General features: G+C 37.3%; 1 protein-coding gene and 2 long non-coding RNA genes across 3 annotated transcripts; all 3 read left to right on the top strand.

The window, feature by feature from the left end:
* Nucleotides 1-2,606: 2,606 nt before the first annotated feature.
* LOC148743465 (uncharacterized) lies at nucleotides 2,607-4,116 on the top strand. The gene is made up of 2 exons (XR_015989199.1): nucleotides 2,607-2,708; nucleotides 3,388-4,116. It is a non-coding gene; the product is annotated as an uncharacterized LOC148743465 (long non-coding RNA).
* Nucleotides 4,117-13,499: 9,383 nt separating this feature from the next.
* Nucleotides 13,500-15,166, top strand: LOC148743464 (uncharacterized). Its single transcript, XR_015995158.1, has 3 exons — nucleotides 13,500-14,155; nucleotides 14,577-14,648; nucleotides 15,094-15,166. It is a non-coding gene; the product is annotated as an uncharacterized LOC148743464 (long non-coding RNA).
* Nucleotides 15,167-15,723: 557 nt separating this feature from the next.
* On the top strand, nucleotides 15,724-20,319 carry LOC148743463 (G protein-coupled receptor GRL101-like). Its single transcript, XM_088751313.1, has 13 exons — nucleotides 15,724-15,791; nucleotides 15,952-16,023; nucleotides 16,564-16,635; nucleotides 17,111-17,182; nucleotides 17,344-17,415; nucleotides 17,498-17,569; nucleotides 17,817-18,777; nucleotides 19,006-19,087; nucleotides 19,268-19,303; nucleotides 19,422-19,481; nucleotides 19,792-19,860; nucleotides 20,056-20,115; nucleotides 20,255-20,319. Exons 1-13 carry the CDS (start codon nucleotides 15,724-15,726, stop codon nucleotides 20,317-20,319), a joined length of 1,761 nt encoding a protein of 586 aa, XP_088607439.1.
* Nucleotides 20,320-22,327: the final 2,008 nt, after the last annotated feature.

Here is a 22,327-nt window from a genome sequence, read left to right as displayed (position 1 = left end):
GGTTTATATTGTACTAAAAAGTCAGATATGTATTGAAGTGCTAAAGCTTTCAGGGCCATATAAGTAAGTAGTAACATTTTAAAGATTATACGTTCCTTTACAGGAAGCCAGTGAGGCTATTTAAGGACTGGCATAATTCGGTCATATTTTCGAGTGCAGGAGACGAGACGCCCCGCAGCATTTTGCACCCGCTGAGCCTTATCTGATAAGTATTGTGGCAATTCAGCCAACAATGAATTGCAATTTTCCAGCTTAGATGTTATAAAAGCATGAACTAACGTTTCAGTATCTTTCTGAGTGAGACATTTCCTGATTTCAGATAATTGCGTATGTGAAAGAAAGCTACTTTACAGATATTTTGAACTTGATGCTCATGATTCATAACATCGTTAAACATTACTCCTATGTTTCTAGCTGACTCAGTTGAAACTACCCCGACACCAGCTATTTTGATGTCACATATTGGTGGTCGTGGGCGATGTTTGGCATTATATTTAAAACCAAAAGCTCAGTCTTATTGAGCCCAGGCCTATTAAACTAAATGCCATCCATGCATAGATCTCTTTATTGAGTTCTATTGAGAATAGTGCAATGAACATGGTGAAGTCTTTCGAAGTCGTTAAAAAATATCTCTTAGGGTTCTCGCTTTCTCGCGATATTAAACATAAAAGTAAGGTTCGTCACTGACGATTATGGGCTAGCTTATTAGGTAATTAAATCTTTTCGAAACTTGTGATGCAATGCAATTGCCCAATAGTTAACACTGCAAGCGAGTCTTACGCAAAACGTGAAGTAGACTATTTCATGTATGAAAGGTTCATATTTTCTGTCTTTCAGAAATGTGTTGCTTTCAGTAAGACATGGACTGTCATTATGCCATAGAAAATGCGCACAAACGATTTTTATTTACGAGTTGTAATGTATCAAAAAACAATAGAACGGGTAAGCGCAGCGAACCTGGTGGGTAGTACGGAACCTGAAAGTCGTGACCTGAGAGAGAAATGCTTCAAAGACGATCACATTTCGCGCTCTCTCCGCCTCCCCTTTCCACGTTGGCAACCCAGAATACCTCGCGTTTGCAAATGAAACAAATTTACCGATAAAAATTAGAAAGTTGAATTTAAAAATTCCAGTATATTGTCTCTACTTTTCTCTGTCAATATTACCGATCTGAAAACTCTTCCACCCTATTCCATTACCTTCGTGGTTCACTAACCTACCATGCGTGAGTTATATAGCAATACTTGTCACATCGCGCGTCAATAAAATAAGCACAAGCATAGGTATAGATATTGTTTATTTACAGTTTGGCCAACTCTTTGTTGTTGTGGAAGACTTCAGGTGGTAGCTCCTCCATTTGGTTTGTACCCAAGTCCCTAAAAGGAGGATACATCCCGCATAGAGGTTAAACATTTAACCTCCTCTTTATTGTTGTTGTATATTTTCTCAAGATTAATACTATATTAGTCATGTAAAAATGGGTGCTCTCGTGCATGTAAAAACGGATATACTTTTCAATCACAGCCTTTTCAGCTTGACTAACTGAGAAAACGAGTCACCTCGCAATTTTTTAAATATAAACTAGCGAGCGGCAATTCTGCGAACAGTAGCTGTAAAACTTCTTTATTCTCCGACGCATTCCGTATAACTGTCGTAGACTTCTTCAGGGAGTTTACAAGTATAACTAAACGCCTGTAAAAACGCCTCTAAACGCCTCTAAAACCGTGGTCCCCAAAATACACGTCTTAAAATTTTTCACAAAACTTTGCCTGTTCCTGTTGGTAAGTCCGGCCAAGCCTCTATTGTCATTGGTCCCCGTAACTCTGGCTTATAAACACAGGCGTTTAGTTGTACTTGTAAAACTTCCTGAAGAAGTCTATGACTACGACACGTGGAGTCGGAGAATAAAGAAGGATCAACTAGTTAGTATCTGTAATGTATTGCGTTACACAGCTTTATAATTACCACTGTAAGGACAATTCATAGTAATCAATCATGTTGTAAACCTACTTTCTTAAGTAAAAGTAGAATAACAAATCACGGAGTACTGTGTGGTAAATATACTATCTTGATCATCTAATAAACACTCTACATTGTCCAAGACTTGATCAGCGATTGATATTCAAAGGTTCTCCACTTACAGCCTCTGCAGCTTGACTAATGGAGTAAATAAATCACCACGCAACTTTGTGATGCTGTTTTTGTTTAACCATCTATTGGTGGATAACAAGATAAAGCAGTCAAAGCATGTACAATTGCTCTCAGTTTTCAAATTTAAATAACGAACCAAGACTAGGGAAATAGAGCGTCATAGTGGGTAAATATAACCATAGTACGCATTTTTTTGTTAGTCGCTAACAAATATCTGTTAATAATAATCGACTTTATTTAAAGGGGGTATACACAGACATTCTCAATCATACATGAACATGGCAAACAGGAATCTGACCATTACCCTTTCTTAACTATGATTTTTACTTAAATTCTTATACAACTTCCACATTCATCAGGGTATGTTGTCCAACTTGTGAAATTAAAGCCATCTAAGTTATGGTAGAATTCTAAGCCAAGTAATGTAAACTGTTGCCTGAGACTTCTTTTCTAATTTCATGTTCACAGTGTATTTTTTTAAATCCATAGGGACAAGATAGCTCAACAGCATAGCTATTCTACAGTCAAACATAATCTTTGACTCGCTTATGATGAAGGTGAGCAATTAGTAAATAAGTGTTAATTACCAGTAACAAATTTGCTCTCAATCTGAAGCTTTTGGTGGTAAAAATGATGGACAACAATAACTTTCAAGTGATTTATTACCTTTTTTAAATGACCTGACTAAATCATTTAAGGGAACAAAATTAGGTAAGAATGCTTGATCAAAATACTTTATAAATGTACTGTAATCATCTTCCAGGATTGTAGCAATTTCAGAGCAACTTTTTTCTTGTGAAGAGTACTTGTTACCTCATCTGATAACTCATAGTCATTAGCATTGGGAAACCAGTTATTCTGCATTAAGAAGGTTGCATCCCATACTTTGTATCAGACTGTAGTTGCCTAGTGGCCTTCAGAACAAGAACTTGTATTTTTGCCAGGTGGTTTTCATACCTGTTGGCATAATATCTGGATTTGGAGTTGTGGTTTAGGTTGTTGTGTAATTTTTCAGGCTTTACGACTTCAGGTGTTCCGCTTTGGGGAACTTTTTACCCTCCATTTTGCTTCATCAATGGTTTCAAAACATTCTACCATTCTTTGCCTTTTCCTGGTTGCAAAATATGTTCGTTGAGCCAGGTGAAGGTTGACCTAATTTTTTTTTTCAGGAATTTTCTATACTTTTTTGTTAAATTTTCTCTCTCCTTTACGGATTTTTTTTTTTTGCCTCAACAGGTGAAACTTTCTTTGTCAACCCAGCGTCGGAAACCTTGGACATGACTTCTCTAAAGGACTTTCCCAGTTGCTCCTTACATTCAGAGTCGAATTCCTTATATATCACCGACCCTAAGTTTTTCGCTTCTTTTTGTGTTGGTTTGAAGATTTTTTCCTGAAAGCTCTTTGTCTTGACTTTTTACTTCTGTGAATGCCTCCCTTCTGCTCACCACACAACCTGTGCTTTTTTTTGAAGAGTCTACTCTCTGCTGGTGTTGTTAAGAGACAGCATTTGCATTCTATTTGGTGCAGAGATTTTTTACCCTGGGCAGTTTTCTGCCAGCTTTCCATAGAATATGCATTTAGATACCATTGCTTTTTTTCTGGTGGTGACGACTGTGAAATTTGGTTATCAATGGCCTTATATTTCTTGAGAAAAAGACCTATTGATGTAATTATACTTTTTTGTAATTGTGCTTCATGTTTCTACCTGTAAGTATTTAGTGACCTTCAAAAGATTTATGGAAAGAAACACTTACTTTTGCTCACATGTAAATGGGGAAATTCTTTGAAATTTTCCATTTAGAGTTGATATCTCTCTTCCAATTGCTGGCTTTTATACGCCTTTTCTGATTCCTTGTCCTTTCTTGAAAATTTTTTTGTGCAAGGGACTTAGTATTCCATAAATAAACACGGGTGAATCAATCCCCAGGCAATCCCCATGTCAATGTACATTTTGTTTCTATTTTATTTTTCACTCAATATTTTTTGCCTTTTTTTTTGTTATTTTGTACGACATGAAATTGGACAGACGCCTCCAACTGAGCTGACAGGAAATCAGTGCAAAGTGCACATGCAAATTATCTCTCCATCAAGATGGGGTGGGAGGGGAGAATTTGAAGTTTGAATAACCTTGTTCTTGACCCTTTTCTTGCTGCCAGGCCAGTTGAAATCCCTGTTCATTTCTTACCAACAGATTTTCATAAGACCTAAGAGCGGGGTTATAATTTTTAAACACATGGAGCACTAATACAAGCCGTTATTTCTCCCTTCCCACCTCTCACTTCCTGGGGCTCAATTTTGGTCCATGTTGTGGGTTGATTTTGTTGTCATGTGAAGAGAAAAATTAAAGCTGTTGTATATATGACTTCATGGGAAACAACAACCCATGCAGTGAGTCCCACAGTACATCTCTTCATTTTTTTTTAGCATCTTTTATTTCCTTTCAGTCACGGACGTGGAAATTGCGAAAAAAGCAACAAACAATTTGAAGTAATATTCTTGAAGCATTTCAGTATCTTACAATTACAGGAGATAAAGACATACAATACTAGAAACGTAAATACTAATTCGCTCGTTTTTAGGCTTGCTAAGCCAGCAGATTTACTTTCCCATCAGATATTTGTCCGGTGATCGACCTGACGACTATAAACACCATATTTGATTTGCGCCTTCTTGGTCAGCGGTATAATGTGGTAGTCAAGTCTTGTTCATGTATTATGTTCGAAAAGAAACAAAATGGCTACTTCTTTAGTAGTTTGAAAAGGGGTAGTCAGAATGCTATCGCCGGTGCCGAATTTTCTATTTCAAGCAGTTATTTTTAGCGAAATGGAAGAAGGTGTTGATAAACTTTATCTTCTCGTTTGGAATGAAGTGCCGAGCAGAGTTGATAACAATCTAAAGACCATTAAGTTGAGAAAAGTTCCTTCTCAGCTCCTAAAAATCTCTAATCTCTTTTTTAAGGAACGAAGGAAATTCATTCCAAACGTAGATGGCTAGCATTTTTTGTTGAGTATTTTTCTCATTCATTGATCAGTAACGAGTGTGTGTAAATCTTACCAATTCCGCTAAAAACCGATTGAGTAGCGTTTTGATCACGTGACCCGACACGTGACCGTCGTCCTCGGCATTGTTGCCATAAGGTAAAAGTTCGTATGGAAATCTATCGTCCCTGAAAGTTTCAGCGAAATCGGCTGTATATTTATGGAGATATGGCTGTTTATTTTATTAAGGCAATTTAATCTCCTGACCCATGCCTTAAACTACTTGAGTTATATATATATAGTGACTTGACTTGAATGGAAGGCTTGTTCATAAGAATATTCATTTTAAGATGATCTGGAACAGCTGTATGCAGGCGAACTTTCTATATATGAATTGTTTGCTATTTAAAGACCTTTCGATTCGTAAATTGAAGTGAGGGAGCAGCAAAAAAACATTTCAGGTATTTATTTCTTTTTGATGTTTGAAATTTTGATACGATATAAGAAAATTCAGCGTCAGTGAATGAAGTGAGGGAAGGGCGGATATTTCAATTCTAAAAAAAATACTGGTACTTGTGCCTACTCGATATTCAAATATTCAAGGCGAATATGAGTTACTACATATGCACTCTTCATTTTAAAGGCTGATAAATAAATTCAGCGTTCTCAGGTCTGCCAACATCCACTGCACTTATCTTTACAGTGCCATAATTTTAAAAGTGAGTATTGATTTCTTTCCCACACCACTTTAAAAACTGGAATGATAATAAAAATTACAGCATTTTCATGTTTTTATATTCAGTCAATTGTTTGCCGCGGCACGTTCTTTCAGGCGCGCACACAGAGACAGAAATACATATACAAGGAAGGATAAACGAACCTTAGGAGAAATTACATCGTTGGAGATGATGTAATTGTAAAGGTAAGGGAGAAGCCATTTCTACAAGAATTTCTTTACAACTTTTCTTTTACGGCATAAGGATAATTTCGGGGTATTATGGTTATATAACTTGTTCTTATTATCAAATGCTGTGAAATATAACACTGGGAAGTTCACTTAAAAACCTTAGTAAAGCAAAGCAGTGCCATAAAAAAGAAAATTTGATATAGCTGCATCTCGTCGTCTTTAACTGCTTTGTGAGGAACACAGCCTCGGCATCTCTGATCTATAATGAGATCCGCTAACATACAAGGCACTTAACTTGGCGGAAAAAATGCATCATCCATCGTTTTATGTTACTCAATCCAATTATTTAAAGTTGACTCAATATTTAAAACTTCCACACAGCTCATCAGCTAAAAACAGGAAAATGGTGTCCAGAAGGACCTTCTGGGGTTTCATTATTGCCTTCTGTAAGCACTGCTATTTTTCTTATTTATAGAGTATCAAGTTAGGAGACTAAATATCTAATTTAAGCCGATTCTAGAGGATCGGAAATCGTTACTTTTTACCGACCTTAATAAGGGTTTTGGTCTAGTGAGAATACCTCACACGTCGATGAAATATTCCGGCCTGCGTAGGATACACTCGCGATTAAGCGAGTGACACACGCACGGAAGAGACACGTGGCGGTGAAGCTCTGAGGGGGATACGAAAATCGATTAACTGTTCCCTGGTAATTAAAAAAAAAAACAAAGAAAAAACATAGAAGCAATGGAGTTGACTTCCACTTCCCTCTCGAGTCCGAACTTCGTTATTCCGCGATCCATGGGAGGGGGCGACCATTACACGTGAGCTCCAAACCATGCGCGTGACGTATTACAAAAGTCAATTTATGGGGAGCACTTGAGCAACTAAACAGAGACATAATTGCTTTTCTTCACTCAATTTTAAACTAAACTGTACGGAAAAAACGGTCACAAAAAATCCAGCCACATTTATTGTTCCTAGAAGAGACAAATCTCTTTACTTGTCGTAGTTTGCAATGTCCGATACAAGTGATACAGTCTCCTTGGTCGGTCATCCTTTGCTTTATATCAAAGCTATTGTTATTTCGCCCCTGTGTGATTTCATCTACTTACTAGTTTACTTACTAGTTTTCATAGACATAGCCAATCTCAGCGTTTTCTTACGTGTATAACTTTGAATCAAAACGTAACGTCGTGAGTCCCCTTAGACGTATCTGAACTCGAACTCTCATTCTAGATGGTGCCTTTAATAGCTTTGATAGAATTTACATATTTCAAGACTTGGGCGAGGAACTTTCCTTCTTTTTCCTCTCGTTTTCTATTGATTTTACACACAGATGCGCTGATATCGGAAATAAGCCTTCAAATAGTTGTCCCAACTTTTAACGCGAGCCAACTTTTGCAAGCTCCAAAAGGACATTATGTGGAAGTCACTTTCACCTTGGAGACTTTGCATCCAACACCATGCATTGATGATATGTATCTTGAGGTTCGTGATGGAAACAACAAGTCTGCCAATCTTCTTGGAAAATTTTGTGGAAGGAACTTTTCTACTATTGTGAGATCCAGTGGACAGAACTTGTTTTTAAATCCGTCATATTACGATTCTCTTCGCTGGATAACTGGTTATTACAAGATGAGTTATTTTACCAATAACAAAGCAGCGAATAAAACCGGCAAGTATTGTCTTGATGAAAGTATCTGAAAATGAGATAACCATATTTGAAGTGCTTTTAATTTTTCTGTATTTGCTTTTTCTCTCTTAGTCGAGCCAAACTTGGATAAAGTGCTCAAGACTCAGTACGTTCTTTTCAACCATTCCTCGCCTTTATGGTGCCCAGCACAAGGTGCACCAGCACCATTCATTGTTTGGAGAAAGAATGGCAGAGCGGTACAGAACAGTACAAGTGTGATGTTTCAACTAAAAATTACTGAAAAAAACAATTCCAAGTACAGCTGTGAAGTGAATAGAAAGGATGGTGTTGACAAGAAAGAATTCCGTCTTGTCATCGAACGTGAGTTTTTTAACATTTTGACATTTATTCATGCTTACACGGACGCATTCAAAATTTCCACTTCCAACCACATTTACTAGTTAACAAACAGAAAGGCCTTGACTGTGTTCTGTTCTGTTGTAAAGCACATAGAAATCGGCTAGAGCACGAAGGAAGTGTAGAGAGAAACACGGGACGTAGTCGACTATTAGAAAATCAAACTGCTTAAGGCGTTTGTCTTATTAATGAACGACATTCGAATTCACAGGGACAAGAAGATTTTTCGGGATGACAAAATCGTAAAACGCGTTTGTTGTGTCTGATATGGCCTTCCACTCCACGCATCGGAAAGGATATCAGAGCAAGCTTTTAGTTCAGTTCACTCGCGAGGCGGCCAATGTTATTTCTGAGGCTAGCTTCACTGTGATGACCGGAGATTGCCATGATGAGCTAGCCGCGATGGAACTCAGCATGATTGCAGTCGCTCGGAAATCGTCACGATTTGCAAACATTTAACAGTTCTACCAGTTTGATAAATTTTCAAGTTTCACCATTCCTCCTTTGTTCTCCTTTGTGTTAGAACATGAAACTATACATGTATATACTATACAAGTGAGAGTCATGTTTACTTGATATTACCGCACGTAAGTTTACAATCTAACTGAGCGTGATTACCTTCAAAACTCGGACTGTCTATTTTCCTAGTTCTTTTTGAGAATTTTCGTCTCTGCACACGTTAAAATAATGCAAACTACGGCACTTGGCACGTTTACAAACCGTTGTTTGTGTCATGTATTCGGTTTTATTTCGAAAAACACATGGAATGAATAATACGCACGCGTGCGCATGCTAACAAGAACCAAGCGCATACACTACACTTTGGCTCTTCTGGTCCTACTTGCGTGCTCGCTTGTTCCAAAATTTCACTTAAGATTCACGAAAAAAAACGCTATATACAGTACAAATTTGCAAATGGTGTGACAGCTTTAGCTCAGTTCCGTGCTCTGTACTCTAATAGAGCTCGCCCTTTTAACCAATGACAGCGTGCGTTATATCCGAACTTTACTATAAAATGCATTATGAAGCATGACAACGGGATTATCATCTTTCCTTTTTTTAAGGTTGTCTGGATCCTTGCCAATGTACAACTACATATAGGTTTATGGATATGGTTACACGAGTTGGCTGCGAAGACAGACAACTACAGTCCGTTCCAGATAAATTTCCACACTCCACTGCGAAATTGTAAGCATTAAACTCTGATCATGTAGTTTGATCCTACGACTGAGAGTAGTCGTTAAGGGATCCGAAACGTGGTTGGAATTCATCATCAGAGGGGAGAGGAGTTGTTTGATTTGGTAGCCGGTTGTTATAGATGTTATTCCTAGTTTTGTGTTTCTCTGTTGGCTGAGAACCAGAGAGTCAGTTTAGATTGGTCGGCTCGATCTGTCCATAGGTCCATGTACTAAAATAAGCAAACAAATAGAGCCAAATAACAGCTTTTAATAGAATTGTACGAACTGTCCAAAATCTTTCGAAAATGATTTTTTCCAACAATCTGAAGTAATTAATTGTAATCTATCGAAATTCATTATTTTAGCAGATAAAAACATTATTTGTTGCGAGAATTTAGGAAAAAATCAAACTCGGATCAAACTAAACAAATCGTCTAAGCAAAGTTTGGAAGCGCTTTACTCTGCTTTGATTTTCGAACCGATTGGAGAAAACTTTTCGAATTCGGGCTCATAGCAATGAACCGATCTTTTGTGAAAATTGGCCCGGAGTGAGATAAAAGTTGAAGTAAAAAATCGTCTGGCTGAATTTCTTTTAGATATGATCAAGAGCGCAAAGGTCAGAAATAAAAATTACATACTCGAACTTGAAAAGTTTATTACTTTTCAAATAACACGTCAATCATTAATCTGCCCCACACTTCCTTAGCACAATATGTGCTGCTTGACTTCCCAAAGACTGTCTGCCGAAGCAAAAATACCTAAGCGTGTATAAATCGATTGAAAACACATCAGTAGTTTTCTCTTTATGCTCAATTAATATCTCTGCATTTCAGGAAAATAAAAAACAAATAAGTTGTCGAACTCTGTTGTTTATAAACTTTAAGATGATATATAGCGTGATTTTGACAGTTATCTAGTTTCCTACTGGTAATCTGCTTTGTGGGAACTACTGTTCGTATGAGTTTATAACATACTCTACAAAGTGAATGTGAAAGAAATAGTTGAAATGCGTACTTAAAGGAGCTAAATTGAAATCAAATGAATTATGATTCAACATACAGAGTATAACATGAGATTTCAACTTAACTTCGTTTTCCTCTCCAGCTATAGTTAATAGGGGTTCCACTGTTATAAATGAAAGCATAAAGTTCTCTAAGTGCAATGACTTTTGATAGCCGCAAGTTGATTAGAAGTCGGTGGAATTGTTTTTTTGTGTGGGTGTCTAGAAAGGGGAAATGCTGAAAAAAGGAGGACCTACATTAATCTTGCAGGTGGTTGGCCTCGAACAACATCAAGGAATTACATGGTGATATATTCACTCCATTGACCAAGCTGCAGTTGCTGTAAGTGAGCAAACTTATTATTACTTAAATTATTTTATGTATCACAACACGTCTTTACATAGATTCCATACCACGCATACAAATTAGTTCGCGGGTTAGAAGGTACAAATTCAAATCTCAAAATCAAAAACCTCAACAACTTGGGAGAAATTTAATTTCACTTGGTTTAGTCTCAGAAGCTCAAGATCCAGTTTGGAGTTATGGATGCACTCGCGGGAAGTTTTAAGTGCACGAAAGAAGCGTAAGAGTTGCTTGAGGCGCAGTTGAGAGCAACTCTAGCTTCTTGGGTGCTCTCCAATCTTCGAAAGTGCATCTACAACCCGATATACGCACAGCTAAAGCACGAACCAATCTTTTTATAACACAGCATGAATATACACGTTGAGCAGGAAGAAAAAGAGTTTATTACAACTAGTCATGTTTACCAGTTAGTCGTACTCTACCCGAAAACCATTAATAAATGACAAAGCAAAAACGACCATGAAATATTTAGAGACCAATTATTTATTCAACGAGCGAACTTCTTGCATACATAAAACCGCGTAGTAGATTCAGCATGAATCGCTGCTTACGGAAATTCCCCGACAGAAAATTGCGCAGGTTTGTGTTGAAAATTTGGGAAATATCTAAGATAGTACGGTTTTTCAAATTAATCCCTCATCGCACGATACTTTTAGGACAATATTTATTTTTTAGAAGAACGAAGGGAAAACTCACAAATTTCTTGCATTTACGAGACCAGGGTGATTTTCTTTCTTTGAACAGACCATAACTCCAAGGTAAAATCCTTTTCCGCTTACAGGACAATCAGATTAATGATCTATCATCTGGAGTCTTCATTAACAACGTAGATTTCAACGATCTATAAGTAATCAGTTACAACCTTTAAGATCACATCGGTTTTGTTTACCTTCACGCCATCTACAAAATCCAACTTCCCCTTCTTAAATCGCAGTTCAAGTTAAAGAAAATGTCGTGAAGGTTACCTCTATCCTGGCTCGCCAAAGAGGTGTGCTCAAAGTTTCATTATTTATTGAATATGAGCGGATATGTCATTTTTCGTCCTCCACAAAGCGAGTAACAGATTTAGGTTCAGTCGTACATTAACATTGTGGGATGATCATATATCGACCTTTTGAAAATAATAGCAAAAGTGTTTGCTTGACCTGGACATAACACGAATGAATGGTAATCCTGACAGTAAAAAGGCTCGCTACAGCAAAAATACTCAAGAGTTAACACTTTTAACTGAATTCAGGGAAATATCTTCCCGTAGGAATTTGGATAAAAACCAGATAAAGGAGCTACCACCAGGAGTTCTTAATAACAACTCCGAATTGATCAAACTGTAAGTAACTGATATTCATTCCTCTGTTAATGTCGCTGAGAGTTTTATCTCATTATTATCAGATATGATCAAGAAGGCCCTTAGGCTTAGTGGGTGTAGTCAGCCATAAAGAAAATGAGACGGGTGGGACGGGTCACAGATAGACGGTATTGGACAGAAGAGAACAACCCACCTTAGTTTATTTGAGTATCTTCTTAATTAAATAAATATTCATCTTCTACATCTCGGGGGTCTTCCTTTTGTTAACCCCATTTACTATTGCCTTGATAACTCTAAGCGTTGTTGTTATGAAAGAGGTGGAGAGGTGGAGAGATGCAAAGACATACTATTTACAAGATAAGACAAGAAATAAGTAGAATAACTGTGTGGGAAAAAATGCAAAGCGAAAGGTACGAGCAGGACACTATGTGATGCGCCTGCCCAAGAAACTGAAGTTTTAAAAATTGAAATATACGCATCTAAAGAAACAAAGAAATAGAATTACGGATGGTGATATGGGCAATTCCAGGGGATGAACCACGAACGCACCAAGTCCACAAAAAAAATTGATATTAAAAAGGGCTTATACTTGTTTTATAAAATTATTTAAAGAACCCTCAAGCGTTCCCGGCTCAGCTTTAGATGGGCCACGCACTTTAAATCTTATTTTACACCAGTATGACAGTCAAATGCGAACAGGATTTATAGATTTCCATGTATTGATAATAGACCGTTTCAAAACTTGCAGGTGGTTAAAAAGCAACCAGCTGAAGAATTTGTCAGGCGATGTTTTTTCCCAATTAGTCAAGCTGCAGTGGCTGTAAGTAAAATGTCGTCTGTACAAATGCTTTATATCAACTTTTGCAACACTCACTCCCAGCACTTCCCCGCTGTTCCCTTTTTTCCTTACCCTATTGATATTCCTCAGTTTTCGAACCTTATATCCACTAAGATTCGTTTTTGTTTGCCTTTCATTCAAGAAAACAGAGAGTTTTATGGATGTTACAGAAGGAAAATTTTATTTGTTTTGTTTTCCATAACTTTATCTCAGCCACATTTTCTTCAGGCTTAATTCATGGCGAGGAAAACAGGGCTGGGGATGGTGTTTAAACCAACTGTCGTATTTGATTGATGAGTCAAGCTACAGCCGCTCTAATTGCAAAACTTCATTTTCGTGTCAGCATTGTACAACTCTTAAATATACGCTTGGTGCTTAAGTTATAAAGAACACTATAAGGAATATTGCTTCTCCAGACTCGCCGTCAAGATGTGCTCAAAATCTCATTATTTGCTGAATATGAGCGAATATGTCTTTATGTTAAATGAGTGTCGTCAACCACAAGGCGAGTGACATAGGGTCAGGTTCATTTGTAAAGTAGCATTGTGGAATAATCCTACATCGATCATATCAGAATTATAGCAAAAGCGTCTGTTTCACCTGAACATAATTAACACGGATAAACTGTCAATTTGACTGAAAAAAATGTTCGCTACAGCAAAACTACACAAGAGTTAACACTTTTAACTGAATTCAGGAAAATATCTTCTCTTAGGAATTTGGGTAACAACCAGATAAAGGAGCTACCACCTGGAGTATTCAATAACAAATCGGAGCTGGTCGGACTGTAAATAATTGAGATTTATTCCTTTGTTGACATTGCTACGAGTTTTATTAAAGTATTTACTAGATATGATCAAGAAGGTCCTCGAGCTTGGTGGGTGTAGTCGGCCATAAAGAAAGTGAAAGGGGCTGCGACGGTTTGTAGATGGACAGTATTGGACAGAAGATAGTAACATAACTTCATTAAAGCATCCTCTTAGTTGGATTAGTGATCATATTGTTATTTATGTCGATGGTTCTCGCTTTTTAAACCCCGTTCTGTATTCCCTTGATAACTTTGTTTATTTGTAGTAGCGTAGCCGGTATGAAAAGGAGAGGTGGATCTCTAGAGATGGATCACGAACAAACCAGGTCCACATCAAATACTGATATAAAAAATTTATTTTTTACTTATTTTTCAAACATTTTTTAAAATAACCCGCAAGCGTACCCCCTCCTTCTCTCTACGCCAGTATCTCAGTCGAACTCAGCGAGGATTTATACATTTCCACATATTGGAATGACAAAGCTTTTAAAAACCTGCAGGTTTTTATACGGCAATAAGATAAAGAATTTGGGAGGCGATTTATTTTCCCAATTGGTCATGCTGCAGCGACTGTAAGTGAAAGTCGTCCTCTCATATAAACTATTTGTCATACAAACACATTGACTTCCAATGGTGCATATTTTATTTTATCTAGCGGATGTTTTAATCCTTAAATACCTGTGTTACACACAACCGATAAAGGTCGCCTATAATCAATGATCATGATTGGCCAATATAAGTAAAGTGGTCCATAAGATTAGCTCCCTCAAAAGACAAGCCTCATGTGAAATATTTCTTTGGAAAATTAGAGCAAGGGTCGTTTTAATGCCGAATAAATCACTTTGGAACTCGGAAGTTGTTATTCCTAAATTCTAAACTACAGATAGCCTATCAGTCCGATGAGTTTTTTCAGCCAGTTCAAAGTGATTGAAGTGTAGTAACTAAGTTTGAAAGTAATTGTAACAACTTTTAAACTCTTTTTCTCCTATACAGACAACTTGACAACAATAACCTAAAAGAGTTGCCAGAGGGTTTGTTCGATGGTTTAAGAGGACTGAAACGCTTGTGAGTTAATTAAAGGAAAACCTCAATGTACAAAATGAAAATAGTTAAGATCTTTTGTGGAACAATTCGGATCTATACAAACTGAAGATGGAGAAACTAATGTGTTTTTTAGAAAAAAAAAAGGGAAAATGCAAAAATGTTGCTGTAAGAGATCATATACCGTGTGACGTGCTAATTGGATGAATGGGCAAAATGATGCGCAGCAAGAATGTCTCCAATTACTAATCAATTAATAACAGCATAGTGGCACTCTACGACAAAAATAAAAACTTGTTTGCAAGCGATCTGCCACAGACCTATCAAAAATTACCAGAAATCAAGTTCAACAAAGTGTTGGGCTGGTATTGGGTATCTGAAATCAGGTTGGAAACTCGACATAAAGAGACGATGTAACGAAAATTAACTGTGAAAGGCACTGACCTAATATATCTTAACTTTTAATCAGATGGCTACAACAAAACCAAATTGGAAAGCTAGCCAAAGACGTGTTCAAAGATTTGACTAATTTGAATGAGCTGTGAGTATATGGTTAATGAAATACTAGGTCTTTATATTGTATTTACTTTTAATCAATTTTGCGCTCCTCCTGACATGGGAATAGTAACGAAGTGACCATGTCATACTCGTAATCCTGTTACGAGTATGCAGTGAATAACCTGGTCACTGATTGAAACAGACGACCATTTCGAAAGGGCTGTTCCTGGTTTTGAATCCCGCTCTGACCATTACGTGGAGCTGTTTCTTGGTGTTCCTGGGTTCCAGTGCTCGATCCCGTTTTCCGGTCTCAATCGATTGGAATTAATAACATTTTACATTAAATTATTTGCTTCAGGATGCTTGGAAAAGCTCCTGAAAACCAACCGGACAAGTGTAATGTACTTCTAATTTAAAAACGTGATGGTTACATAGCATATAACAAAGTTCTGATTCAAATTTAGCGCTAGAGCTCCTCAACAAGATACAAGTGGACTGTTTTCCTATTCCTGTTTTCACCTTTTATGCGAAAAACATACCAGGTGACGTTATTTTGTTTCTGAAAGTTCTAATGGAATGATATGTTATACCTTTCAGGGATATGTCTAATAACAAAGTCGAGTGTCTGCCACAAGAAGTATTTAGCAATCTATCAGATCTCACAAACCTGTAAGTCACCAAACAAGATGTCTTAGATCTTATTACACCATTTGTCATCAAAATCTAAAGGAAAGGATTGCTTTGCTGTTAAACACCAATTGCGTTTTTTCTTTTGCTATACACTTACAAGAATCATTTCAGCGTTCTGCTAACTGTTCTATTATCGCAGGATTTTATCGAACAACCAAATTGAAGAATTACCGCCATCGATATTTGTTAATCTGACCCAGCTCAGGACATTGTGAGTAGTGATGAATAGTTTGAATTATTGATTGGTTGTTAGCTATTTTTTAATCGATTAATTGATTTATGAACTTTGAAAATTGAACACTTAAGCCAATTTAAAAAAAATGCTAAATGTAAATTATGAAAACAAAAATTGCTTAGTTAGACTTTCCTAGAACTGCTCTCAAATTCGACAATTTTAGAGCTATGCGAAGTCAAAGAAAGATCAACTTAATCGTCAAGTATTGCTCTTATTTTTTACTTTCATTCAGGACGAATCTTGAAACTTGTGTCATTCTCCCAATCGATTGGATACAAAATTAAAACTAACTGCAACTCGGTCAGTCGCTTGTGCTCGCACTTGAAGTCGGTTGCTTATTCTGGTATCTGCACTTAGTGTCCTCTGGATCTGTTGCGATTAGTTTGGCTTTGGTTTTCGGGCACTTACTGGAAAGGCACTCTATATACTTACCAGCCATAAAAGATTCAATTTTCAAATTGAAAAAAGAGAAGGAAAAAACTACCATGAATAGTTATATGATTGGCAATTTAACAGAAAAGTGGAGAAGAACAAGTTAAAGAAGCTCCATCCTGAACAATTTTGGGGACTGACAAAGGTACACGACCTGTAAGTATTTCTTGTATATCTAAGTAATTTTGGTATCTAGTTTTTAGGTTTGAATTTGTTACTACGCTGATTTGTATGATCCAGCCTGACTGACGGATTTTTTCCTCCTTGTAGTTGCCTGCAAAATACGCTGGGATCGATCACGTTTTTAAATTATGGACATTTAAGGCCCTATGTTATAACGTCTCAATGTTTCACCGGAATTTCTGAAATAAATGCTTGTGGAGGGTCTGTGGAGATAACTGGAGAACGTGCCTTAAGGTTACGGTAATGATGGGAGGGGATAGGTCGAGTTAGAAATAAGGACTGGGATTTTTCGAATATCTTGGAAATTAGTGGTAAAGTTTATGCAATGATGATGCTTCATTAGAAATGAACAAAAACTGCAAAAAACCAATCTGATTACATCAATAATTGTTTTCAATTATTTTCCTTTAGATGAAAACAGTGAAAACATTTTTCCTTTTTTCACTAGCTATTTATCGGGAAACGAGCTCGAATGTTTGCCAAATGGAATTTTCAAAGATCTGAGCGAGCTTTTGATAATGTAAGTAGGCAATGAATCATACGGTGATTAATTTCATCGAAGTGGTATCTTTACATCTTCTACCAATCGCACTTTTTGGTTTTAAATCCACACATCAATGCTGAAAGATGGTATCATTGCTTTTGCGCTGACTGTTTTTTTTTTATCTTCACTTCTGTCAGGGAAATCTTTGGAAACAAATTGACTGAGGTTTCCATGGACAACTTCAAAGAAATTAAACAGTTGAAAATTCTGTGAGTGTTAACTTAATTAAATGACAATCAAGATGTAAAAGGCGCTTTCTATATAGTGAATTCTTCCCGATTTAATTTTCAGATATATGCATTACAACCAGATGAAGAAGATTCCAAATGGATTTTTTGAAGTGCTGAAGGACATACTGCGAGTGTAAGGTTTTGATATGATTAAAACTTCAATTTATAGTCTATGAGAAAAGCTAAATATTGTGAGTAGGCAGCGTCTGGAGTGCTTTAATTTAAAGGATATTAAACAGAGCGCTCCGGACAAATGATTTGTCGTTTCTTTCCTCAACCTAATATCTGTTTATTTCAGGAAAGAGGTTTTGATTGGCCGGACTCTGATGATAGGCTATAAACTTTTAATTATTACAATGACATGTGTTTTGTAACTGCAGGAGTTTTGACTTGAATTTAATGTGTTGCCATATGCACAAGCAGGACGCTGACTGTGCTTTCATATACAACGATGACTTCGCTAACTGTGAGAGCATGTTCAAGAGCCCAACCCCGAGGAAGAGCATCTGGGCAATCGGCTCCCTTTCCCTGGCTGGGTCTGTGTTTGTCATTACATGGCGTTCAATCTTTAAGGATACAAACACGGTGCAGTCAATCATGTTATTGCACTTGGCAGTCTCCGATGGTTTGATGGGAGCTTACCTAATCACACTTGGTGTCAAAGATCTGTCGTGGAGAGGAGAGTATTACTTACATGACTTTCAGTGGCGGTCTGGCGTAGCTTGCCAAATAACTGGGGCTTCTTCTTTGTTATCAAGTGAGGTCTCCCTGATGCTGATGGCTTTAATATCTGCAGACCGACTCAAGAACGTTGTGTTCCCGTTCAGAGGTGGAGTACTGTCTCGTAAGATGACCCACACCCTTTGCACCATCATATGGCTCGTCGGCTTCCTCCTGGCATTCTTCCCAATGTTTGGCCTGAGATACTTCGAAGATTCGAAAACATATCACAATTACTATGGGAAAAGTGTTGTCTGCCTTCCCTTGCAGCTCTCTCCTGACAAAACTGAAGGTTGGGAGTACTCTGTTTCTGTATTTGTTGGCCTCAATTTCTTCCTCTTCATATTCATCACAGCTGCATACCTCGGCATATTCATAAGCAGAGTGTGGGTTAAAAATCAATCAGCCAATACAAGGAGGGAGACAGGTCTTGCCAAAAGAGTATTCTTCATCATCTTCACTGATTGTCTCTGCTGGATACCAATCATCGTATTTGGTCTGAGGTCGCTTTTGGAGGAGAATTTCAAACCACCAGGAGATCTGGCTGTGTGGATTGCCGTCTTTGCTCTGCCCATCAATTCAGTGATAAACCCGATTCTTTACACATTAACAACACCAAAGGTATATAATAACATTTCTTTATCACCTTTGAAATCTAAATAATTTGAGGGAGAACTCGGTGGTTTACTGGCTAATAAACTGTGCTCGTTAATGCACTGTATGGGTTTCTTGGTTAGACATTAGTATAGTAACTTTTCATGTTTTGGCACCTTTCACCTTCTAACAATTAATAAGGGGAAATGGTCAGTTAATGAATGTCATTATAGGCTAGTTTCCTTTCCTCTCCAGGTGCAAGAATATTTGGGAGGCAAAGTAGCAAAGCTGAGAAGCTTCTTACGCAGCCTTTTTCACTGCAGTGAAGAGCAAGAGGGTAGTTATGCTTCTTTTCCCATTCTTTGTATTACAAGTTTAAAGAATAGAATCATGAAGGTCGTTCTTATTAGCGAAGCTTTCTTTCTGAGACTGGCACCATTTTTTAGATAGATGTCATATTGCTGTAGTATTAGTCTATTGATTTACTAATACCTTATTTTATAAAAACAACTCCAAGATCCACAAGAAATTGAGGACAACGGGCCACAAGAAGGTAACAGCATTTTACTGAGTTCTTTGTGCCACTGCACTTTCCTCAAGAAACATTTCCATGTACATTTTTATTTTTATGACGTTATCCTCCAGTTCGCTTTTTATCTCTGTCTCTTTAGATGAACAACAAGGAGAGGCCATAGAAATGCAGGTTCTTGGATTTCCACAACCACAACAAGGTGTTTAACCTTGAATTTTTTATATAGTGACCCAAACGAAGTAGATATCAATTGAAGGTCTCTTGAATTAAAACACCGAACTTTTTTTTTTTTTTGGAAAAAAACAACTCAAAGAACTGTAGCGAAGAAATGCAACAAGGCTCATCAAGATAGAACTTCAGGAGCATTTTCACATTATTTTTAAGTTGTCGTTCGCTACAACTACTTTTTGCATCTAATTACTATTGTGTTCATCACTTGTCTCGAAATCGCCTGTCTTCTCAGTACATGATTATACTCTTTCGCTCTTCCTTTTTATCCATTGATCAAGACGAGCAAGACAAACAAGAGCAGCATGGCGAAGATCAAGTTAGAATTGAAGAACAATCTCGCCAAGAAAGTATGTAATGATCGCATTATTATTTTTAACATTGTTACTAAAATCATTTTTGTTATTTACAATGTTTATATCAATACCAAGATCATTGACTCTATTCAAAAACTTGCCTTACATGCAATTGAAAAAGCTGTCTCTGTTTTGCTTTTGCTGTCACATGAAGGGCCTTTTCACTCATTTATTTTTCTGTGTACTTAGATCAGCAAGCAGCTGCAATCATGGAAGTTCAGGCTTTAGGACTGCCACCTCAGGAGCAAGGTTCTTCACAACTTCTCTATTTCTATTCGTTGAACAACAGCATAAATATGAACGATTCATTCTGTGATGGCTTTTCCACCATATTCTTAGTATTATTTTGGTTTCTTTTAATTTTTTCCCCTTCGACATTCTTTTGAAGAAGATCACAGAGGAGAGGAAGATGATGTTGAAGAAGATGCCTTGGAATATGATACAAAACTGTAATTATTGGTCGATGGAAGGATATGAAGCTAACAACAGCTCAACCCAATCCCCTTTAGATCTCTCTAATCATTCTATTAATTACGAGACTGGTGTGACATGGATATTACGTCTAGTTTATAGCGCTGTTAATTCTAGTCACCTGCTCGCTGTATGACACATTGAAATTGGAAGGTAAGGTGATCTGATAATCAGGACTGATAGTTTTGGAATATATTTATCCCTTTCATCTACCTAGCTAGATTTTTCTTCTTGCAGTACACCATCGAGAGAAAAATCATATTCATGACATTTTGGTCGAAAACAGTTTATCTAAAGCAGGGATAGCTTCCTACCTTTCTTGATCAGGTCACGGAAAACTTTTTTTCAAGGCTGATCATTTCATGAAAATGTGATTCTGTTTGATATCACTGTACTACTGATTCAATCGTTTGTTCTCCATGTTTTAAACCGAGAAACATATCCTTCCTTGACAGAAAATGATAATAGATGATAGAAATATTAATTAGAAAGAACAGCTAAAATTGTATTTACATTTGATCATAAATCTTAGTAGACCTTTCAATACTTTATGAATGAGTGGTCCAGCGGTCAGTGCGCTGGACTCTGGGTCGGATGGCCCGGTTTCAAGTCATGGCTGGGGCACTACGTTGTGTCCTTAAGCAAGTCGCTTCACTCACATTGCTTCGTCTTCTCGGATAAGACGTAAAGCCGTAGGTTCCGTCTCCTGCAGGGCTAGGGATAGGAGACGTTAATTTCCCACGCACGAGATTACTGTCTGATGGATGTCCTCCCCTGGGGTGGGATGGGTGGGAAGGTGAGATCGTTACATGGACTGAAGCGGCTGCCAGAGGCGCCTGATAAAATGCTGACGTCCGATCTAAACCTTAACAACAACATGTAATATTACCGTAATTCTATCTATGATTGTAAAGCGCTATAGATCAGCACATGTAAATATGAGCTGTATAAATTGGTAACATTATCGTTATTATTATTATTAAACCTGTCAGGTAAATATGACGATCTTGAGTAGACCCAGAGCTGCCCTGGAGAATCCTTTTTTAAGCCGTGTATATGCTTACTGGAAAGAATATACACCATCCACCTAGTGTATCGTCTACATGATTAAAACCGCTAAAAATTGCTTATAAATAAACCTTTACTACAAATATTGTTATCGATCTTATGATTTACTAATTCAGTTACCGATAATAATGCAGCGAATAGTTTCTAACATAATTTTTCAGTCGGCAAGGATGAAAAAGTATGAAGAAAGTAGCGGTGCAGCTAATACAGCGAAGTAACCTTGCTACTTTGCAGTAGGATTGTTCACATTACCGATTGTCTTCACTTCTAGATGACTTTTCTGTCTCCTTTACGAGTTAAGATTAAAATGGCTATTTAAGTTAGTTTGCCTTTAAGTGCAGGTCATAGTTAGTAGTATAGTTACTGAGGAGTAGCAAAAAGCAAAAATCAGTTGAAGCTATTAAAGTCAATATCAGTGATGCATTAAGTGTTTTTTTGTGTACTTTGCCTAAAGCGAAACGGAGAAAGGCATCATTTATAATCCAGGAAAATGTTGAGGGTAAATCAAAAACTCTTCTAGTTCCTTTTCTATTTGCAACCGTCTTAGTTCCTTTTCCTTTTCTAGAAATTCCATTTCAGCCTGCAATTTTGCGGCCTTAGCTGCCGCATCGACTAGGGCGAGAGAGAAATGCTTTATGGACGAGGAACTTACTGTCGACTTACCAGACGCCTTTGACTTTCTGCTGTGACCCGATTTAACAGATGGCGCCCAACTGGCCGAATTTCTTTCAAACGTATGGATGCGTTCGCAAAGTCTACTCTGACACCCAAAAAATTCTCGATTTCGGATATCGAACCATTGATACGAAGCTTCCCTTTTCTCTTTTGATGTTAACAAGTCGTCATACTCCTTGTGAGCGTCATTGAATTCGTCCTTTAAATTATCGTGATAAAATCTCTCTCCCTCTAACTGTTCTATTTC

Source organism: Stylophora pistillata, chromosome 1, assembly GCF_964205215.1.
Source record: "Stylophora pistillata chromosome 1, jaStyPist1.2, whole genome shotgun sequence".
In the NCBI taxonomy this organism is placed as follows: domain Eukaryota; kingdom Metazoa; phylum Cnidaria; class Anthozoa; order Scleractinia; family Pocilloporidae; genus Stylophora; species Stylophora pistillata.
This window is presented reverse-complemented; position numbering and strand designations above follow the sequence as displayed.

Coding starts and splice junctions, on each gene's coding strand:
- LOC148743463 (XM_088751313.1), top strand. CDS start 15,724: ATGTCTAATAACAAAGTCGAGTGTCTGCCACAAGAAGTATTTAGCAAT. Junction 16,636..17,110: donor CTGACAAAGGTACACGACCT/GTAAGTATTTCT, acceptor TTTTTTCACTAG/CTATTTATCGGGAAACGAGC. Junction 17,416..17,497: donor ATTAAACAGTTGAAAATTCT/GTGAGTGTTAAC, acceptor TTTAATTTTCAG/ATATATGCATTACAACCAGA.